At 36.2% G+C, this 18979-nt stretch overlaps 1 protein-coding gene across 1 annotated transcript in view; it reads right to left on the reverse strand.

Annotated features, from left to right (window-relative positions):
- The window catches only part of LOC150084800 (serine/threonine-protein kinase Genghis Khan-like), a 477571-nt gene that overhangs the window by 179215 nt on the left and 279377 nt on the right, over positions 1 to 18979 (reverse strand). The window contains exons 13-14 of the mRNA XM_090376356.1: positions 18563 to 18720; positions 2200 to 2306 (exon numbers count right to left, since the gene is read on the reverse strand). Of these exons, the coding sequence (XP_090232482.1) occupies positions 2200 to 2306; positions 18563 to 18720 (265 nt within the window). The remainder of the gene's footprint in view (positions 1 to 2199; positions 2307 to 18562; positions 18721 to 18979) is intronic.

The raw sequence follows: 18979 nt of genomic DNA on the forward strand, positions 1-18979 counted from the left end.
CCAATTGCAAGAGAGAAAAGAATTCAAAAAACATCAAACAAAAAAAATTACATATAAAAATTGAGTTTATATCAAATTAAAAGTTGATGAAGATGCATAAAAAACAAACCTAATATGTGCTGGATACTTTTGCATAATAAAAAAAAAAAAAAAAAAAAAGGCTTGAATGTATTGTATTGGTTGAGAAATGAATTACAGTATAAAGGTCTTATTAAGCGGTGGCCACCTTGTTTAAGTAAAGCTTTCTGTTTAAGAAACTCCAGTTATCAATCAATTTATTTAAATGAGAAAATTTGAATGTAAGTACAGTCAGTCCTCATATAACACGTGTTTACACTACATGAATTCAATCATACACAATTTATAAATAAGGGAACGATATCGTATATAACACAAACCGAATTCACTTAAGCATGATTCGCCTTTGTGGTTACAAGAAATGGCAGTTGAACACAGAATCATCCCAACTGAAAGCAATATGATAGGAATGAAGAGAAGATTCTGAAAATGTATTTATGTTTTTGTATGTCAGTGAAGGGGGAAGCACATTTCACAATAATAAAGTAAAAACCCACACAATTCCAGCTATCGGTATTATCGCAAATGTAATTAGATCAAATTTGCTATCAGTTTATAACAGAGTCCACTAGCAGAAACACAACTGAAAATTGTTTTTATTGTTTTATGGTAGCGACCTCCAGAAATGTGCTTTAGTAAAATGTGAGCTAGTGAGGTGTTAAAAGTGTCTCTGCCTTTACAGTGTTGTTTATACAGTTGCTACACATGCACAGGTTTATGTGTATCAAGCATGCCTCCTCATTTTATAATTGTGCTTTATTCCCTAAAAATGAGTAAAATACTTAAAAAGTGTGAAAAGTAAGTGTCCTGGCAAAGACACTACAGATTCAGAGAGAAAAAGAAAAGCAATATCAATAGACAGAGGCGGATTGAGTCAAAAATTCTTAACCGGGAAAATTTGTAGTGGCCTCATACTAGCGTTTATGGCCAAAATCACACCGGCCTCCATCGTCTTCTGGCCTCCAGCCCGCCGGGGTTTCCCCCGGGAAGGCTTATGGCCAGTCTGCCTCTGTTGATAGAGAAAAAAATTGTGAAATGCTTTGAGCGAAATGAAAGAATATGTGACACTGCACATGCTATAGACCTAAATGAGGCAACACCGAGAATTAGAAATAATTCAGAGAAAATAAAAACAACTTTCATAGCAGGAACAACTCAAAGTGTAACAAAATCCATTAGATCAAGACACAAAGAATTGGAAGAGATGGAACAGCTGTCATCTGTTTGGACAGAAGATCAAATAAAGAACAAGTTTGTTTACGATAGAAGCAAAACCATTAGCAATATTTTATTATGTAATAGTCGTAATAAAATACGCAAGTATTTTATTATGATATCGTTCCCTTATCTTGGGTGGTCAGCACTTAACCCTATTTTTCCCATAGGGCCTGTTATTTATACTGCATGAGGGTTTCTAGGAACACAACTATCGTGCTATACGAGGACTGACTGTATGCTAAAATTTATGTCTACTAAAGAAACTTTCTTGGATGTGTTTAAGTTTTTATTCTCATTCTTCAAAATTAAAAGACATGACAAAACTTCAAAATAGAAACTTAAGAGTGTCTTTGGTCAGAAATTGAATAATTTTAGAAACCATCTATTATGAAAAAATAAATACCTTTTTAGCAAAAGAGGGGCACAGTCAAAAGCCAGAACAAGATTTGGGAAATTTATTATAAAAGAATAATGCTCAAGTTACTGCTAACATACTGTTGCAACTCTTTATGTTTTATTTTTGGGAAAACAATGCATAACTGTGAGACTTTTGCTGCATTCTGCAAAGTGGTATTAGAGGTAAGTACCATACAGTACTCCATACAGTATAATCAACAACACACTTCTCATGACTCTATTGTATGGCCAATTTGGAGTAGAAACAAAAAATTATATTTATATATATATTTTTAATAATATATATGCTATTAAATTATAGTATTAGTATATATGCTATTTTATAGTATATATGCCTGAAAAATTGCACTGTCTACAATTGAGAATTAAAAAAAATCACAACTTTTACATAAGTAACACATAGAATTTGGAGTTATAGTATTAATATTGTTTGAGCATCTTACACAAAATCATTTAATTAATGAGTCATATACTCTGATTACTCACTTATCACTAATCTCGGTATATTCTGTCAAAGCTAATTTTCTTTGCTGTAAAGCATCTTTCAATTCTTTAGACTGCAACTTTAGCTTTTCCTGAGCTTCAACTAGATCCTACATATAAAAAAGAGTGCTCACCACTAATATTACAGTTCAATTAGAATAATTTACTAGATTATGCATGCTGTTCTCTTGGGGATTAACTCCCTTCAACCATTGGCTAAATTCAAAATTGCTAATCATATTTTATAATATAATTCAAAATATTAAAACCGCAATTATCAAATCGGTATAAAAACTTCAGATGGATAACATAATTAATTGAAGACAATCAATAATTTAAAAAAGAAAAATTAAATTCCATCAGCCTGTAATTTCTCTGAGTAATAAATCTGAAGTTCATTGACCAATGAGATAATGTGAATGCCTCAGTATTATCCTAGTGATGATTCAAAGTTTACAATACTTTTAACAGAATGATAGTAGCAAGTAACATCTAAGGATTGTTTCTTTTGTCAGATTTCACTGACCATCAAAATAATCAGTTTATTAACCCATTAAAAAGACTATTAGAATTCCATATATTTCATAGCCATTCTTTATATAAAATGAATAGTTCTAGCCACAAAGATCTCATATACTAATTTGATAGCAACGAACTCTACTGCATTCCTTCTATGAGAGTAAAAGTGACAAGACTTGTGGATATATTTACTTTAGAAATAGCTTTATCCATGATCTGATCTAAAATGACTAATATGATTTTAAATTGAATAGTGTCACCAAAAGAGATGAATCCACTATTCATTAAAAACTTATTTAAGCACTGCCATCACAGCTATTTTGAGACTTATTGGTCTTTCGTTAGACAGTGGGCAGTCTCATTTAGAAAAAGTATGCAAAAAAGTGAACAATTTAGAGTCAAATGAGAGGTCAGGCAAGTGTGTAAAAGTTTATTCACAAAAACTGCAAATGATTTATTACAGCAAATATATAATTCCAGATAAAATTACATTATATCAAATAAGAGAGCAATTTGTTAGGTTATTTTTCAAACATTTGTTCCACTACTTTCTACTTTGTGGCACTACTTTCTGAATTCTTCTGTTAAAGAGGATGTCAAGTTGTGTGAAACCAGTTATAAACAGCAGTTCTGGCACTTCTTTTAGCTTGGAAGAACTAGCAAGCAAGAGTATTCTTCAGTGAACTAAAAAAAGCCACAAATTGCCGGGAGTGAGGAGTAGAAGCTATATAAGAACAATCAAGTCCCAGGATCAAATTTTGTTAGCAACATCTAGTGTGGTGTGTGTGATTGTGCAATGTTGTGCAACAACAGCGGCGTCTCTGTAGCCAGGTGGGAAGGAGCAGCAGTGCGTAGCACACGTTTCTTGATTAGACCGGGATTCGAGCCCGTCACCACCAAATACGGAGGATGCGGAAAGGTCAAGGAATGACCACCACATATTCTTGGAGCAATATGGCCTTAGTTGCTAATGCTCCTAAAAACCAAATAACAACAACAACAACAGCACATCTTCTCATCTTCTAAACACTGTTGGTTATCTTTGAACAATGGCTGCTCCCAGACATGATAATATTACAAAATATAAATCAGAATTAACATGTTAGCCAGGAAGAACAAGAAACTCAATGGGTGTCACACACCGTGCCTATCTAAAAAGGCACGGCATAATGTTTTTAGATAAGCATGGTGTGAAAGTGTGTGATTGATGGGTAGGGAATTTTTGTGTCATGTTCTGCTGCAACATTTCAGGTGTGGCATTACCATTGTTGGAGTAGTGCTGTACGTTTTCTGGAATATAAGTCATGTAACATTTTGTTGTATTCAGATGGTTGGTTTAACATCCATCATGCTACAACCTTCTGTAGAGCAAGCTATTCAGTGCAATGTCATAGTCACTGCATACAAAATGTTTATGTGCAACAATGTCACAACTGTTAGTCAGCATTCTCCTTTAATGAACATGTCCACAGCTTCAAGGCTCTCTGATATTGAGAATGGTTGGAGCACTCTTGTTCATCCTTTGAAGTTATTGCACCACCAGTAAAAGATATACTGGTGGTGCATCACATGTTTCTCCATGCAATGCATTCATTTTGTGATGGATGTCCACTGGTCTGAGGCCTTTAGGAAGGAACTCATAAGAAGTCAATGGCACTGAATTTTTCAACCTGGGCTGACACAGCAAGTTAGGTTGCCTTATTTGATGGGAATGCCACCTAGAAAATAGACAAGGAAACAAATGCTCTCTCATTTGCACATACTGTAATAATGCTAGAGAAGTTCTATTTTTGCTATAATCAATCACCTGCAAAGGTTTTTCAAACATCCTTCCTAATAATGAAAATTATGTGACTGCTCTCAGTATAGCACACTTAAAACTATAATACATTTACAAAATTTTAATAATTACTAGCACTTGGCATGGGCCCCAAAAAGATGTCATAAAATCTACTAAAATTAAAGATTTAAGAGTGAGCATCAAATAAAAAGTAATCACTCTATCACATCAGATGGCAGTTCAAAATTCAACAATAATTCGGATGATCATCAACTATGTAATTAAGATTACAAAGGAAGTACGTTTATATATGTTTTGTATATGCACATAAGAAAACTGCATTATTTCATTTTGACTTTCAGAACATGTTGAATCTAAGTCAAAGTAACTCGGAAGAAAGTGATCTGGAAATGAACATAAATAGTTACTCATTTGCTAAAAAAAAGATTGATACAATGTAAGGTTCCAGATGCTGTATTTGAAGCCCTGCTCACCTATGACATGTCACTTTCCATGACTTGAGCCATGATTTTAAGTCCAATATACATAACACCTGCTTGGCTCATTTTGACAGTTAATAGTCTTTATTGTATCAACAAGGAAACTAGCAGTCGAAAAACACTACATTATACAGTACCTGGTGATTTGTTTATTGAGAGCACCTCAAACTGAACACAATGGAAAGAATTCTGTTACCACAGGCGCTTCAAGAAAACTAAATCCACCACAAAGAAAGGAACAAATGTTACATATTTTTTCCTTTTTTTAAATGAAATCCCCAAACACAAAAGGTATTAGAACCTATGGAACATATCACCTAGTATCAGTTGAAGGCTGAGGAGACAGAATGTACTCATCGACATCAGATAAGAAGTTCTGCAGACTGTAATTTTTGGGAAGGTTGTCAAGAAATCAGAAGTAGTGACGAAGAGAGTTAGTTCTGTGAGTTTGGAGTTAGACAGTGGATGAATGCTGATTGTTTGTAGCACTTGTTTGTTTGTCTGTTATTTGGTTTTTAGGAGCATTAGCAACTAAGGCCATATTGCTCCAGGGATATGCGGTGCTCATTCCCCGACTTTTCCACATCCTCTGTATTTGGTGGTCACGGGCTCAAACCCCGGTCTAATCAAGAAGCGTGTGCTATGCACTGCTGCTACTGCCCACCTGGCTAAGGAGGCGTCTCTGTAGCACTTGTACACACTGGTTTGGAAGAGTGTGGAGGGAATTAGATACCATTTCAGAAGAATGACAGGTTTTGGGGGCACTACCCCAGATGTGAGGAAACAATCAACGGGTGAAGTTGTTTAGAAGAAATGTAACAAGAGTGAGAGGAGGGGGGGGGGAAGTATATTTGAGGTGTAGGAACAATATTTGTGATATGCCTATGCCAAGAGAGATTAGAAGTCAGGGTAAACCCTAATAGAGAAGTGGTCTTGTCTAGAAATCTGAGTGTCAAAGATGAGCATAGGAGCAGATTCCCTTTTCCAAGGAAAAAAAGACAGGACTGAGTTTTAGGATTGAAGTTAACTAAGTTTTCTTTGACAAATTTGAGAATTACAAGATCAGCATTTAAGGGGTAAGTGGTGGATATTTCAGAAGTTGGGGCTGTTCACCTGCAGTGAACAGGTAAAGAGAAAACTGGATACCCAATTATATATAAATATATATATATATATATTAAAAAAAAAAAAAAAGTAGTGGGTCATAAGATGGAAGTCTGTCTAGAAAACCTTTAAATCAAACAAGATAAACAGCCTCAGGAAGGTCAAGAGCAACTGCCTGAGTTAGATGAAAGTTAAAGAATACATATTTCATACACTTCCTTCAAATTGAGGACCAACATAATTAAAAAAAAAAAAAAAAAGAATTATTTTTTATATGATTGAAGATTTCAGTAAAGGGGAAACACATTTCACCATAACAACATAAAAACCTACACAATTTCTGCTATCGGTATTTTCACAGATGAAAGAGAAAAAAAAAAAAAAAAAGCATTAAAAAAAATTCTTCATAAGTGGACAAAATAAGTGAATGATGGTTGAGCTTATCAGTCCCTTCTATAATTCACTAATTTGTCCACTTATGGAGAATATGGGGGACGATTTATATTCTTAAAACCCCACCTGGCAAGTTGTGAAAAGTGCTTGCTAAGATTGCAAGCAATCAAAATCATGGGACACAAGTAGGTATGAACAAAACATGAATGAATTTATTCAAAGAAATTAACAGTTATGTTGGTCCACCTTTGGCTGTAATGACTGCTTTAATGTGTTGTGAAAGACTTTCTGGTAAGATGCTGCTAGTTTGCTTCACTCTGTTAAAGCATTTGTGAGCTCCTCTAAAAAAAGAGAGCTAACTTGGGCTTCAATTCATCTCAAAAACTTTGGGATGAACTGGATGAATTGGAATAAAAGATTGGGACTCAAAGATTCTTTTGTAACTAAAAATTCTTCTTCACATATAGTTCAACCCCATTTAAAATTGAAGAAAATATATTTTTGTCTCTTGAACTTTGAAATAATTAGGATTCACTGTATTATATTTGTAAAAGTGCGGATTTATAGACTGAATAACGTGGAATAGTAATGGGGGAAACACCTCCCAGATCATCTTACAACATTCTCAACTGAAGAGGCCCTTAAGATTTCTTCCAGTCTCTGACAGAATTCAAAATGAGTTGACCACTCTAAATGAAAACTCTCTGAATCTGATCTTAAAATTTGGTTAAATACTACCATAAAAATTTTACAATATCTAACTTAAAATTTTCACCTAATGAACTGCTTTCTTCTTAACAGGAAAACTGTTCTCTGCCAAGGTTTTACCTAAAAACATTGCTGGTGTACTTGCAAAACAAGTACAGCTGAAACCAGTTAAAATGTGATTCTGCTTATAACGCAATGCGACATGGCTCCCATTTTTTGTCAGTTGAAATGTGTTTTTAGTCACTGAAGATCAACATTTTGGATTCCTTGTGAACACATGCGATATTTTCAGTTTGCGAATGTGCGATAACATGAATTTGCAATAATGCAAATCTGCAATACGCATTATCCTTTGATTTCCATAAGAACGATAATAAATGACTTGTAATTTTAATTGTTGACTTGTATCGTGGAAACACTGGTTTTCAAAATGGACTTAAATTTCTTGAAACAGAAAAGGTAGATTCCCTTTCAATTTTGCAATTAGAATGCCTTATTGAAATTGTTAAAAAGAAACAAAGATGCAATGAAACAGTCAACCCTTGGTACAGTTTTTTAAAATATGAAAGACTTGAAAGTAACAACTAAAATGTGCAAGTATGTTTGCTAATGTTTACTTAGTAGTTGGAGGAACACAGAGTGCATTATGTTTTTGTTTTTCTCCCAAATTTTAATCGCTGGTTAATTTCAAAATACGAATGTAACAGTCATGTGGAAAAGCAGTTTTTGTGAGTATGATTTGTTTTTTGACAAAAGGTGCATGTTTATGTATATTTAACAATATGAATATTGTTTTTTTTTTTAAATACTTTATTGTACAGTACCATCAATAAAAGATTGAAACAACACAATGGAATAATTATTTTTATTTCCATTATTATTCTTTGTGTGATTTTTCTTAGATGTAGTATTGCAATTATCGTGCAAAAAAGGAGACAAGAAAAATTGACAGTATGTATGAAGTTTGAATGCCAATAAATGGCTAGAATATTCTAACGTGATCCTAGAATGTGTCTTTGGATCCAAGCATTGCGTTATAACTGGTTTCACCTGTATAAATCAATTTTATTTTACTAGAGAGGGGGGAATATTTTTGTCCATGTAATTTTTGGTTAATCGTACTCTAAGCTGATCTTATTGTGTGAAAAATCTTATCTTATCTGATCTTACTGTGTGTGATTGTGTGAAAGCTAGCAGATTAAAAGCTAGTTTTCACACAATGAGCAACTACCACTTCATTAAATAAAATAATTTTTACCTTCTTAAATATTAAAATAATAATAAAAACACATTCTTACCCAACATGAAAAAACAGGATCAAGAATTTCCAAAATAAATTCTTGATACACTCTTAATGACTCGGCTACATTTCAAGGTAAGATGTAGTACCGAGGTTTTCTCAATAAAAATTCTTAATCCTATTTTTCACTCCAAGTAAGAGTGTCTTTATTATTATTTCATTCTTTAAGATGGTAAATTCTGTAACACTCTTGTTCCAACTTATAAGAAATTTTACCACATTTTACAAATACACCTGACACTCAGTTATGATACATCCAGTTAATGTATAAATTTGATGGATGATATGTACATTCCATACAGATATCAACTGTCCAATATATGCACATATATCTGTAAGTTATGTACAATTTTGCATTTTTGATACACCATGATGTTAGCCTAGTAAATGACTAGGCTAGCATCATAGTAATTGTGAACTCTTCATTTTTTGTGATTGTCAGAATACAAACAGAAAATTCACTGATTTATTTATGAGGCATTAGCATTAGTAGAGACTAGAAGTTAACATGCCTTATAAATCTGAAAGTGAAATTAAAACAATGGTATTGATACAACTTTCAGTATTGTTTCAGCAGTTTCAGTTTTCATAGTTTTAGTAAAACAACAACTTGTAGAAGTGTGTTTTGCCATGTGGTTCAGATGAGTGACAAGATAAAATAAAGTGAGTGCCTCTGGAACTGGTAGATGAAAAAGAGAAGTCTATGGATCAAGGGGTCATTTTCACCTTTAAGCAGTATTATTTGAGAAGAAACATTGCTTAGACTACTGCTGCTACTGATGGGAAGGAGGAGGTTATAGTTCCATTACAAATGAAATTATAACCTCCATACTGTGTTGAGATTTGATGACCCACATTTAAAGAAAATGTGCTGAAATGTTTGAAAGGGTCCAGAGATGGGCAATTCTTCATTCATATGAAGAGTTGTTGTCGGTGACTATCGCCAGGAAAAAGGGAAACATTGTGCAAAAGGATAGGTGGAACAGGACCAGGGTATGTCTGCCAGTGGGCAAAGGTTGATGAAGTTGTAGAGCAGATATCATCTTTTAAGGGCACAAAAGGTGATTTTGTTGTACACGTTGGCACTAATGATATTAAGAGAAGACAGGTGGAATTACTTAACAAGTACAGGTCAATATTTGAAAAAAAAAAAAAAAAGCCGAGAGTTAGCGTTGAATTTGAAACTGTTTGCAATTCTGCCCAGACATGATAGGAGGGAGTATATGATGAGAGCCTTGTCGACCAATTCGGCCCTGGAAACATTGTGCAAGGCTCAAGGGGTAGAATATTTCTCATCCTGGTCTGTGCTTCTTAACAGGAGAGACTGGTTCTACAGGGATGGGATACACTTAAATAGAAAGGGTGCAAGAATATTTACTGATGCTATCGAGGCAGTATTAGGTGGGTCAGAAAACTGCTAGCTTGGGGGGATACGCTGACTAATAGATTAATAGTAGCCAGTGGCACAGGTTATTCTTGCACTGCTTCTATTGAAATGAGCAGCAGCCTAGAAAACAGATGCATGGGATTCCGGAGACTGCTGGGATTCATTGCAGAACAAGTAAATACATGGGCTGTGTTAGGGTAGCTAAGAATAGGAACAAGTGCATGTATACTTGCACGATTACCAATCCTAGGAGTTTGGTAAATAACTTTGATGAATTTGTGATGTTGGTCAAAACATCAAAGGCAGATATTGTTGGGATAGTAGTAGTAGTAGTAGTATTGGCACATGATGCAAGAAAGCAAGTGTAGGAGCTTATGCAGCATCAGCCAAAAAAAAAAAAAATCACACCATTCCCTCCAAATGCCTGTCCAGTTCCTCCTTAAATTTATTTAACCTATCAACTTCCACAACGACAGATGGAAGTTTGTTCCAGCAATTAACCACCCGCTGGCTAAAGGCAAATTTCCGCACATCTATTCTACATCTGTCCTTTCTTAATTTGAACTTATGTCCCCGTAGGTTGGTAATCTGAACAAGTGGAAGGATCCCATCAGAATTCAGCGTGCTCAACCCATTCAAGGCCTTATAGACCTCAATCAGATCACCGCGCAGGTGCCTAGTCTCCAGCCACTGCAATTTGCAGAACTTAAGCCTCTCTTGGTAAGAGAATCCCTTCATTCCCCTCACCAATCGTGTTGCCCTTCTCTGTACACGCTCAAGCAAATCTACATCCTTCCTAAAATGAGGCCTCCAGACCTGTACGCAGCACTCAAGGCGTGGCCTGACCATTGCCTTATACAGAGGGACAATCACCTCCTTTTCCCTGCTAGCAAAATTCCTATATATCATTGACAAAACCCCATGACCCGCCCTAGCAGCCTGTCTGCACTGCTCAGAAAACTTCATATCTGGCTGCACAATTACTCCCAGGTCTTTTTCATTTTCTACCACCTTAAGTGTAGTACCACACAGTTGGTACGTTTCTCTGGGGTTACTTCTACCCATATGCAGTACTTTGCATTTGTCAAGGTTGAATTCAGTTGCCACTTCTTAGCCCATCTGCCCAAATTATCTAGATCCTGTTGCAGTAGCACACTGCCATTACTGTCATTAACAACCCTGCCAACCTTTGTGTCATCTGCAAACTTCGACATTAAGCCTGATATACCTTCATCAATATCATTGATAAATACACAAAACAACAGTGGACCCAACACCGAACCCTGTGGGACTCCACTAATAACATTAGTCCACGAAGAGAAGCACCCATAAGGAATGCAGAACTGTAATTTGGGGAGTAAAATGCGTACAGAAAGGATACACAGGATAGGAAGGGAAAAGGTTTATGCTATTAGTTAAGAAACACATAAAATCCAAAGAAGTATGGCCAGACGACATGGCTGGACAGAGCAGTGTTGAGACAGTTTGGTCTGACATAAGCACTGGGAAAGCAAAGTTGAGAGTAGGAGTATGTGTTAAAGGCCTAATGACTCTGATGAGTATAATAAACACCTGTACACAGAAATAGAGTGGGCCAGTAAATCAGAGTGTCTTATAATGGGGGATTTTAATTTCCCATATATTGACTGGAAATTGTGAATTGGTTACTCACACACTAGCAAGGCTTTTTTGGATTCATTGGATGATTGTTTTCTACAGCAGCATGTTCGGGAGGCAACTACAGGAAGTAATCTCTTGATCTGATTATCAGTAGTGATTCTTAATGCATTAAGAATCTAGATAAAGGAACCACTATGTGACTGTTATCACAGTGTGATAAAAGTGAGATTTACTCAAAGAGGTAACTACCATAAGGGGTAAAGGGAAGTGTTTTTGTTTTCATAAAGGCGACTACGATGGTCTGAGTCAGTATTTAAATTCTATACAGTGGGACCAACTGATGATGTTACCAACAGCAAATTCAAAATGGAAAGCATTCAAAGAACTTATCTTGGAAGCTACTAGGCTTTACAATACCAACTAAGAAATATTGTTCAAGGTTTAGGCCTAAATGGATGTCAGATGAACTAATGAGACATGTGGCAGAGAAGAAAAATGCATGGGATACATATAAATTAACAGGTGACACGGAAGCCTATGATAGATATAAGCTGGTCTGTAACCAAGTCACAAAGGAGGTTAGTAAGGTAAAGGCAGATTACGAGAAATTTTTGGCAAAGGATGCAAAGAAAATTACATAAGCAAAGAGTTCTTTACTTATGTAAACTCTAGAAGGAAGGGTATAAATCAGATTGGTCCACTTGATATCATTGGTTCAAATGTTGATGATCCTGCGCAGTTAGCTAACAAACTAAATGAGTATTTTGCATCTACATTCACACATGAGAAGTTATTCAGGGAGGGGAATGCCAGAGGTGAATTAAACTCTGGCAGTGACAAGATGATTTTGTAATAACTGAGAGGAAAGTGAAGGAGGATAAATTGTTGCAGATAAACATAAGAAAGGCACTTGGGGTGAATGGAATCTCTCCAGTTATATGAAGTGGGAAGTGGGAAATTATCGACCTGTCAGTCTGACTTCAGTAGTAGGGAAAATCATGGAGGCATTGATCAAGGGTGGAATTCAGGATCATTTGGATAGAATTGAAATTCTCAAGGATACTCAGCATGGTTTTGTAAAGGGAAAATCATGTTTAACAAATCTGGTTCGCTATTTCGAAAGGGTCACTCACGAGCTGGATTTAGGGAATAATTTCGACATTGTTTATTTAGATTTCAGCAAAGCTTTTGACTCAGTCCCACATGAGCGGTTGCTTTATAAGCTGGAACAGGTTGGAATCACTGGGAAAATCCTTAGATGGATAGAAGGATGGCTTCAGGGCAGGAGGCAGAGGGTTGTGATAAATGGCTATTCCTCAGATTGGGTTGATGTAAGAAGTGGGGTTCCCCAAGGATCAGTATTAGGACCACTGTTGTTTTTAATTTTCATAAACGACATTGATGAAGGGATAGAGGGCGTGATGTCTAAATTTGCAGATGATGTTAAAATTGGTAGAGTAGTTAATGATCACTGTCAAGCTGAGCTTCTTCAGAGAGACCTAGATAGACTGCAAGAATGGTCAGAAAAATGGCAGCTGTGCTTTAATCCAACAAAGTGTAAGGTATTACACCTGGAAACAGTAATCCCAAAATAACTTATTCACTTGGTGGAGTTCAACTAAACCCAGTACTGGAGGAAAGGGACTTGGGTGTTACGATACGGTCAGACATGAAATTCTCTGAGCATTGTAAACAGGTTGCAAGGAAGGCCCATGGTGTCCTATCGATGATCTATCGAACTTTTGCAAGTAGAGATAGGGACGTGATAATCCCATTATATAAGGCCTATGTTAGACCACACTTGGAATACTGTGTTCAAGTATGGAGACCGCACCTAAAGAAAGACATCGAGCTTCTTGAAAGGGTGCAAAGAAGGGTAACTCGCCTGGTGAGATCGGCAAAAGGGCGTCCTTATGAAGAAAGACTTCGAATATGTGGGTTGCAGAGTTTGGAAACTAGACACCTTAGAGGAGATTTGATTGAGGTGTTTAAGGCTCTGAGAGGCATCAGTAAAATGAATGAGGACAAAATTTTCAAGATTATAAATGATGCTAGAACTAGGGGACATAAATTCAAGTTACGCGGGGAAATGTTTAGATTGGACTGCAGGAAGTTTTATTTTAGCCAGCGAGTTATAAATTACTGGAATAAGTTGCCTTCATGGGTGGTAGAGGCCGACAGTTTGGGGAAATTCAAAGGTCATCTGGATAGTACTTTCGGGTAAGGGAAGCGCATAGGATGATAGGATTAATTTCCTTTTTATTTAATTTTTAATTTCATTTTATTATTTTTATTTATTTATTAATTATTATTATTTATTTATTTAATTTTCGTTTTTATCATTGTTTTGTTCGGATTTTTTTTTTTTTGGCTGGTGCGGCATAAGCCATAGGCTTTCTTGCACCATACGGCCGTTACTAATACTAATACTACTAATACTAATATTAAAGGAGGCAGCAAAGGAAGTAAACATACCCTTAGCCATAATTATGAGAGCTTCCTTGGACTCAGGGGAGGTACCCATGGACTGGACATGTGCAAATGTGACCCCAATTCACAAAGGAAGATCAAAGGGCAACATAAGTAATTACAGACCTGTTAATTTAAATTCTGTTCCAGGAAAATTAATGGAGGCACTGGTTAAAGAAGCACTGCCGGATCATTTAGACAAGACTTCAGTTATAGCTCGGACACAGCATCGGCTTGTTAAGGAATAATCTTGTCTGACCAATTTGATTAGATCCTATGATGTAGTCACAAAGGAACTGAATGCAAAGAATAATTTTGATATCATATATTTGGATTTTAGAAAGGCTTTTGATACTGTTGCACATGGAAGACTGCTGCACAAATTGGAGTAGTGTGGCATTGAAGGCAAATTGCTGCTATGGATAAAGGGATGGTTGAGAGGGAGAAGACAGAGTGTGGTAATCAATGGACACTGCTCTTCATGGATTAATGTTATTAGTGGAGTCCTCCAGGGTTCAGTGTTGGGTCCATTGTTGTTTTCTGTATTTATTAATGATGGTATATCAGGCTTAATGTCCAAGTTTACAGACGATACGAAGGTCAGCAGGGTTATTAACGACACTAATGACAGTACATTGCTGCAACAGGATCTAGAAAAGTTGAGCAGATGGACTGAGAGGTGGCAAATGAAGTTTAACATTGACAAATGCCGTACATTGCTGCAACAGGATCTAGAAAAGTTGAGCAGATGGACTGAGAGGTGGCAAATGAAGTTTAACATTGACAAATGTAAAGTACTGCATATGGAAAGCAGTAACCCCAAAGTAACGTATCAACTGTGTGGTACTACACTGACAGGGCAGTGTTTTCGGGTTAAGCGGCACCAGCGGTTCCCCCCCATCTCCACATAGTATACACTGCCGGGTAGTATAGATTGCTGTATAATTCAGTACATAGTAAAGGCCAGAAATTTAAGAAGTGTATGCATATTGTGATGTGTAATGTTTTGTATTGTTCATCTGGCCTTTTAGCCACTGAGCCCCTAATGGGATCCACTGTTACACTGACAGTGGTAGAGAATGAAAAGGACCTGGAGGTAACTGTGCTGGCAGGTATGAAGTTTTCTGAGCAGTGAAGACAGTCTGCAAGAGTAGCTGATGGTGTCTTGTCAATGATATACAGGAATTTTTCTAGCAGGGATAAAGAGCTGATTATCCCCTTGTATAAGGCAATGGTTAGGTCTGACCTTGAGTACTGTATACAGGTCTGAAGGCCTCATTTTAAGAAGGATGTAGAACTGCTGGAACGAGTAGAGAAAGGCAACAAGATTAGTGGATGGAACAAAGGGGTGCTCCTACGAAGAAGGCTTAAGTTTTGCAAATTACAGTGTCTGGAGACTAGGCACCTGCGAGATGATCTGATTGAGGTGTATAAAGCCTTGAATGGTTTGAGAATGCTCAATGCTGATGGGATTCTTCCTCTTGCCCAGAATAATTGCCTGAGAGGCATAAATTCAAACTGAGGAAAGACAGTTGTAGGATAGATGTGTGGAAGTTTGCCTTTAGCCAGCGGGTGGTTGATTGCTGGAACAAACTTCCATCTGTTGTTGTAGAAGTTGATAGCTTAAATAGATTCAAGGCAGAACTAGACAAACACTTCGAGTGGATTTGTGAAATGTGAAATTGGAGTAAGTGGATGGTGTTTTTTTTTTTTTTTTTTTTTTTTGGCTGATGCTGTATAAGCTTGCTTTCTTGCATTATGTGCTTTTACTAATGCTAATATGAGGGAGATATTACAAAGGTGTAAGATAACTCTAAAACAAGGCAGCTTGGGGGGAGGGGCCTGACATGCATATAATGCACTGAGATAATAGGGGCATGGACTGAATGACAATGGATTTCCACACTGAAATGGGAACACAAAAACTAGAGGGCATAACTAAACTATTGGAAAGCTTAATAGAACAAGATTTCAAGAGTTTACATTTGATCAGCACATTGCCAACTTGGAATAAAAGTTCCTTCCTGTGTAGTTAGAGTTGATGCATTGGTGAAATTTAATGAACAACTTTATCAGTACCTTCTGGCAGGAGGAAGATTAAGATAAGAGGTACATAAGTTGTATAAACAAAGTTTTTTTTTTTTTTTTTTTTTTGCTGATGCAGTAAAATAATATCAAATACAAGTACAATTGCACTTGGTTATAACGAACATGGAAATAATGAAATCATGGCTGTAAAGAGCAAAAAAGCCATAATGATTTTAATTTTTTTTAATTTAGGGGTATTCCGATACATTCGCTCACTGTTATGAGCGTACTACACTGATGTACCGTACAAATTTTGGTAGCTATGCAAACATTCTTAATTGTTTGGGTAGTCGAAAAAACCCAATTCTTGGAATAGACAAAAATGAAAAGGGCGACTTAGTGTTTATGACCGCCCGCATCGGATTAGCGACCAGTTTATGACCTTGTCCTTTTGAGGACGGGGCTATACAGTAGTATGTTGGCATTCTGCTTGTTGCATTACCCAATTTACAGATTGTCTTGTATTAACTGAACCATAAATTTATTTCGGGACTTCTAAGAACTTTGTGTGAGGATCACTTTACTATAATTTTAAAGTAAAATCAGTTAGAAATGAACCCTTCCTTCAGAAACAAGTCTACTAACAAAAGAAAGTCTCTCTCTCTCTCTCTCTCTCTCTCTCTCTCTCTCTCTCTCTTCGTGAAAAAGTCAAAATTATTTGTGAGTTAGAATAGGGATGAAAAAATGTTCATGTGTGTAAAAAGTTTTCTTTGTCCTTTCTTTGCGTAAAAAGTTTTCAATGTCGCTACTCCAAAAGTATCGACATTGTGGAAGAATACATGTTTACATATTAGCACTGGAAAATAACATAACCAAAAAAAAAATTAGAAAGTGCTAGGTTACAGCTAGGTTCAATGATGCATTGTTTGAATGGTTCACTACACACACTTACTGGAAAACGAAACAATCTATAAAGTCTTCTCCAAATTTGCACAGTGCCTTTTCACCAGACGTCAAACTCTTCCACCATCTGCAAACCCAGAGCAAACAGCTCTCCAAATGCGCAAACTCTGAAAGCCTCACAGACCTAGTGAATATCTACCTGGAATCCACCACTCATTGAGGCATCTGATTGCTGGAATTGGACCTTGGAGAACACTAACTAACAACTAAGGACAACTGGACGGGACATATGTTCCATGAATGACCATAGAAAAGTGACTCTCTCAGAATTCCACCTGACGCCACAAGGACTTGATAATTCCAAGGAATATTGGATCTGACTGCAATCAAGACTGAAACCAACTCACCTGAACTCTGACTCTACTAAAAGGGTCCTAGGTCCCACGAGTGGCATCCCAACATGACTGATGGCCAAGCAAAGTCTGTACTGATTTCCAGTACACTGGACTGTACAATCCTGAATAGGATTTCATCCACGAATGATGAAAACAAAGACTGGACCCTTAGACACCGCAGTCGGGACATTGTCCCAGATATGACAACTGACAATGACCAAATCGCAGTCATACTGCATATATGCCCCACTGACATCATCTGTCTGGGTTCACCTTCCCTATCGACCCCCATGCTTATGTCTCTCTCCCCCTCTACTCTACCTGTACGCAAGCAAATGTCCCACACTTCAAAATCTAATCACTTCCAAATTACACCATTCACCAACAATTTCAGCCTTTCAAATCCTAGCACTATCTTCCCCACACAATGATGATGTTTTTTTTTTTTTTTTTTTTAAGTCCCAGCAACTGAAATCTTAGGAAATTAGGTGGCAGGACCTGCCAGAGTAAAATCTTAAACTACTGGGTACCTGGTCTGCCTCCACAGGGCAAAGTGCAGGCAATGTTGGGCCTCGGCAGGGGTCCAGTGGCTAGAAATTGCCAGAAGAACAGTAAACAACACTACACATATACAATATAAACACACTTTTGAACCTCTAGCCTTTCAAGTGAACTGTGGTACACCTACAATGAAGGCAACACGGAGATGGAACTACTGGTGCCATTTGACACTAAATACACTTTAAACAAAGAAGTGTTGGATTTTCAATAGCAGCTATGATCTTGAAGGCTCAAGCAAAAAAATTTGCTAAATAATTTGAACATAATGATTTTGAATATAACAGCAGTTGGCTGGATCGATTTAAAAAACAAATACCAGCATATTAATACAAATAATATGTAGGTATATACTAATATTATTTTTTTCTCTCTAATATTTCTTTTGTTTTTTGTATCTATCTTTTTATCAAGTTATTGAGAATTTTAAAAAATGGGAGGTAGATTTAACTTATCACTGATATAGTGAGTAACTGTTATAACAAGGAAATTTTCTTGGTCCCTTGATGCTCATTATAACCAAGTTCAACTGTTGTTGAACTTGGTTATAATGTTTATAATGGTTATAAAACAAGGAATGCCTCTCTTTATTCCATCAAATATTTAAATTTTGTTGTAAAACAAGTTGCAGGGGAAAAAAAAAAAAAAACTGTAAATAAAATACAAAATGTTATGGCAGAAGAATTACCATTACTAACTTACCCTGTGCAATTCATCCTTTTCAGCTTTCAAAATTTTTGCATTTTTTTCCAATTCTTTTATACGAGTGGATTTCTCATCCTGTAAAGATTCTAGTTCTTGTTTCCCTGAGAGTGTTTCCCTATATTCTTGTTGAAGTTTATTTAATTCTTTCTCTAATTCTAAAATTAAACAATTGACTGAAATAAATTTCACCAAAATTAATAAATAATTTATTAATAATGCCAAAATTTCAAGACAAATTCTTTTGGATTTATAAATATTCTTTATTGGGAGATCCAATAGCAATACATTATAATCCCTATAGCAGTACCCAGAGAGATTTTACAAAGATAATAAAAGCATGATACCTTAAGTACAAAGAAACAAGTTGGTGATTTATGCACATTCACCTAAACACATTTCAGATATTAAATTGAG

This window comes from Mastigoproctus giganteus, chromosome 6 (genome assembly GCF_048544385.1).
Source record: "Mastigoproctus giganteus isolate SK-2022 chromosome 6, ASM4854438v1, whole genome shotgun sequence".
In the NCBI taxonomy this organism is placed as follows: domain Eukaryota; kingdom Metazoa; phylum Arthropoda; class Arachnida; order Uropygi; family Thelyphonidae; genus Mastigoproctus; species Mastigoproctus giganteus.